Source organism: Coturnix japonica (genome assembly GCF_001577835.2).
Source record: "Coturnix japonica isolate 7356 chromosome 1 unlocalized genomic scaffold, Coturnix japonica 2.1 chr1random1565, whole genome shotgun sequence".
Lineage (NCBI taxonomy): Eukaryota > Metazoa > Chordata > Aves > Galliformes > Phasianidae > Coturnix > Coturnix japonica.
This window is the reverse complement of record NW_015439052.1, coordinates 498-3,658: the sequence shown is the minus strand read 5'-3', so window position 1 is coordinate 3,658 and position 3,161 is coordinate 498. Positions and strand designations below refer to the sequence as shown.

The 3,161-nt window shown below is 53.0% G+C and overlaps 1 protein-coding gene across 1 annotated transcript; it reads right to left on the bottom strand.

The window, feature by feature from the left end:
• Positions 1–1,291: 1,291 nt before the first annotated feature.
• LOC107306765 (hemoglobin subunit epsilon) lies at positions 1,292–2,918 on the bottom strand. Its single transcript, XM_015850113.2, has 3 exons — positions 2,688–2,918; positions 2,357–2,579; positions 1,292–1,468 (listed from the first exon to the last, which is right to left on the bottom strand). Exons 1-3 carry the CDS (start codon positions 2,777–2,779, stop codon positions 1,340–1,342), a joined length of 444 nt encoding a protein of 147 aa, XP_015705599.1. The 5' UTR covers positions 2,780–2,918; the 3' UTR covers positions 1,292–1,339.
• Positions 2,919–3,161: the final 243 nt, after the last annotated feature.

Sequence of the window (3,161 nt, the reverse complement as noted above, 5' to 3'; positions counted from 1 at the left end):
TGAGCACTGTGGGCCTTTGCAACCCAGGCCGTTCTAGGCTTCCATGATTCTATGAAGCAGGAATCTTCACCTTCCACCCAGTGTCTGCACAGCTGTGCATGGTAGGTCTGCAGAGGGCAGCTCCCAGAGAAGGACGTCACCCAAAGAGGGATGTTGCAGCAACAGCTCAGCTCTGTTTGTTGATTTCTTTTCCACTACAATGTCTTTTCCAACTAATTCTGACAGTCCTCTCACACAGTCCATTCAGTTTTTACTCTGCTGTCACAGTGGAGATTCCCTTATTGCTCTCTGAGGCAGCACAGTGTGTTCATTCATCAGTTTGGCAGCTCTGCCTCAGCTCTGAGAGGAGCTGCTGTGAGCGAGGAGAGCAATCCATCAACCCACTAGAAAAGATGAGAAGAGCTTCCCATCCATTCTGTGCAGCAGCTCATACGGGTTCAGGGTTTTCCCATCATTTTAAAGCAAGACCTGAACCAGGCCTGGGCTGCAGTTCCTTAGAAGTGAAGGAACATCAAAGCACATCTTGGGGTGTGTGCACAGCCAACCCCATGGTCACAGCCCTCCTGATGGAAGCCGCAAAGCATGTCAGCTCACCATGGAACACTCCATCCCCCACATCCTCACTGCCCTCCAGAGAGTCCTGGGTGCTCTTATACTTTTTCCTTATGGGGGGTAATAAAATAGGAGATAAAAGCCAACCTTGTAACCCTCATCCCAATGAACAAACAACTGAGCATGATGTATCACCCAGCTCTGAGCACCACGGGGACTGTTGGGTGGGGGATGGAGCAACAGGTGGGGAGCTGTGTGCCCAGGCACTGCTGGCTTCATAAAATCATGGAACCATAGAATGGCCTGGGTTGCAAAGGCCCACAGTGCTCACCCAGCTCCAACCCCCTGCTGTGTGCAGGGTCACCAACCAGCAGCCCAGGCTGCCCAGAGCCACATCCAGCCTGGCCTTGAATGCCTGCAGGGATGGGGCATCCACAGCCTCCTTGGGCAAATCACAGAGTCACAGAATCACCTCATTTCTGATTAATCTAGTGTCAGGAGAACCAGGCTTGCTTTCTTCCTAGTCCCCAGTTACTACTGCAGCCCCCTCTGATGCCCTCCCAGGGCCAGGCCCTTTGCAGGTGTGTTTCAGGACTTGGTATGGATTTTCTCCCCCCAGCCCCACGTTCACACCAAGGCAGAGCACACACATGGCTGCACCCCAGAGTGATGAGAATGCCACCTCAGCAGCCCCATGTTGTTCACCCCATATGCCCCCAACACAGACAGGCAGACCACATTCATTCCAGGTGTTTATTGGGGGCTATGGCCACAGCTGTGCTGCAGCTCAGTGGTACTTGCGGCCCAGAGCATGAGCCACAACATTGACCAGCTTCTGCCAGGCAAATTGGCAGGCAGGAGTGAAATCCCTGGCAAAGTGGGAGGCCAGGACGATGATCAGGATGTCCCCGAGGAGCTGCAGGAGAAGTGGAGAACAGGCAGGGTTAGTGCTGCATGGATGGCCAGGGAGCATCCCCTCTTCCCACCCAGCAAAGCCTCAGTGCCCACTCTTTGCCTAGAAAGATCTGAGTTTGAGGAAAAAAAAGCTGTCTGCTCCATCCTTACCAAAATAAAGGGGAAGCAGGTGGAGAAAAAGCCTTGAGACTATTTTCCTCTATTCTTGGGATGCTGCTTTGGCCTGACACGCACCTTGCAAAACACCACTTGTAATTTACTTTAATTTTTTTTGTTTGTTTGTTTGTTTTGGTAAATGGGAAATTACACATTTTTATGTACAGGTGTCAGGGGGAGAGGGGCTGCCCATTCTATCCCAGGTTGCCCAAAGAATCTGTGGGAGCCCCATCCCCGGAGGTGCCCAAGGCAAGTGGATGGGGCCCTGTGCAGCTGGACCTGTTGGGGTCAGACAGCCCACAGCAGGGGTGGGTCTGGGAGACTTTAGAGTTCCTTCCAACCCAACAATTCTGAAGTTCTATGATCATTAAGGTCCCTTCCAACCTGAGCCATTCTATGGTTCTATGATTCTACCATCCAGACAGGCAGCCCATGCTGGACAATCCAGAAACCTGCTCTGTCATTTCAGAGCTGCTATTCCTCCCATAGAATTCAATAGGATGTATGACTTCCTTCAGTACCCTGCTGAGCATCCCTCCACCTCTGCTTCCCCCAGCCCAGGCTGCACCTTTCTCTGATTTGCTTTCATTCCCCTCAACCCAAGTGCCTCCTTTAGCTTACAGTCTCACAATACTTTCTCCTTCCCATTGCTACACTGACACAAAAAAATTGAACCCCCTGATCCAAAGCAAAGAACTGTGCACGGAAAGGGCTCAGGCTGCCAACATCTCACCCTGAAGTTCTCGGGGTCCACGTGCAACTTGTCGCAGTGCAGCTCCGACAGCTTGGCGTAGGTGTTCTTGATGTTGTCCAGGTTCTTCACGGCTTCTCCAAAGGAGCTCAGCACTTTCTTACCATGAGCACGGACCCGGGGGTTGCCCATGATGGCAGTGGGGCTGGAGAGGTTCCCAAAGGAGGCAAAGAACCTCTGGGTCCAGGGGTAGACGATCAGCAGCCTGTGGAGAGACAGGGAACACAAGCACACACCATTAACACTCCCTCCTAGAACTGCAGTGGTTTCAATATCCAGGGTGCAGCTGAGCCGACCCCAGGAGCAAACCTACCTGGCCAGGGCTTCGGCACCGCATTCCTCCACGTTGACTTTGCTCCAGATGCTGGTGATGAGCTGCTTCTCCTCGGCGGACCAGTGCACCATGGTGGCGGTGGGGTTGGCGTGTGGCTGTGGGAGCACTCAGAGCTTGGAGCTGAGCTGCAGACCCCGGGGGCTTTTATCCACTGCTGACAGCTCCTCCCCACCCCACGCCGTGGGGTCATTGGCTGGGACGGGTTGGAGTTTGTGCTGGGGAGACAGGAGGGGGAGGTCAGGGTGTGGCAGCAGTTAAGGGGCCTCCAGCCATCCCCACTCTGACCCTTCCCCCAGCGCTGCCCTACCAGACCTGGGCCCCTTTTCAGTGAAAGGGCAGCACATAGAATCATAGAATCATGGAATCATAGAATCATAGAATCATGGAATCATGGAATCATAGAATCATGGAATCATAGAATCATAGAATCACGGAATCATAGAAATCAGAGTA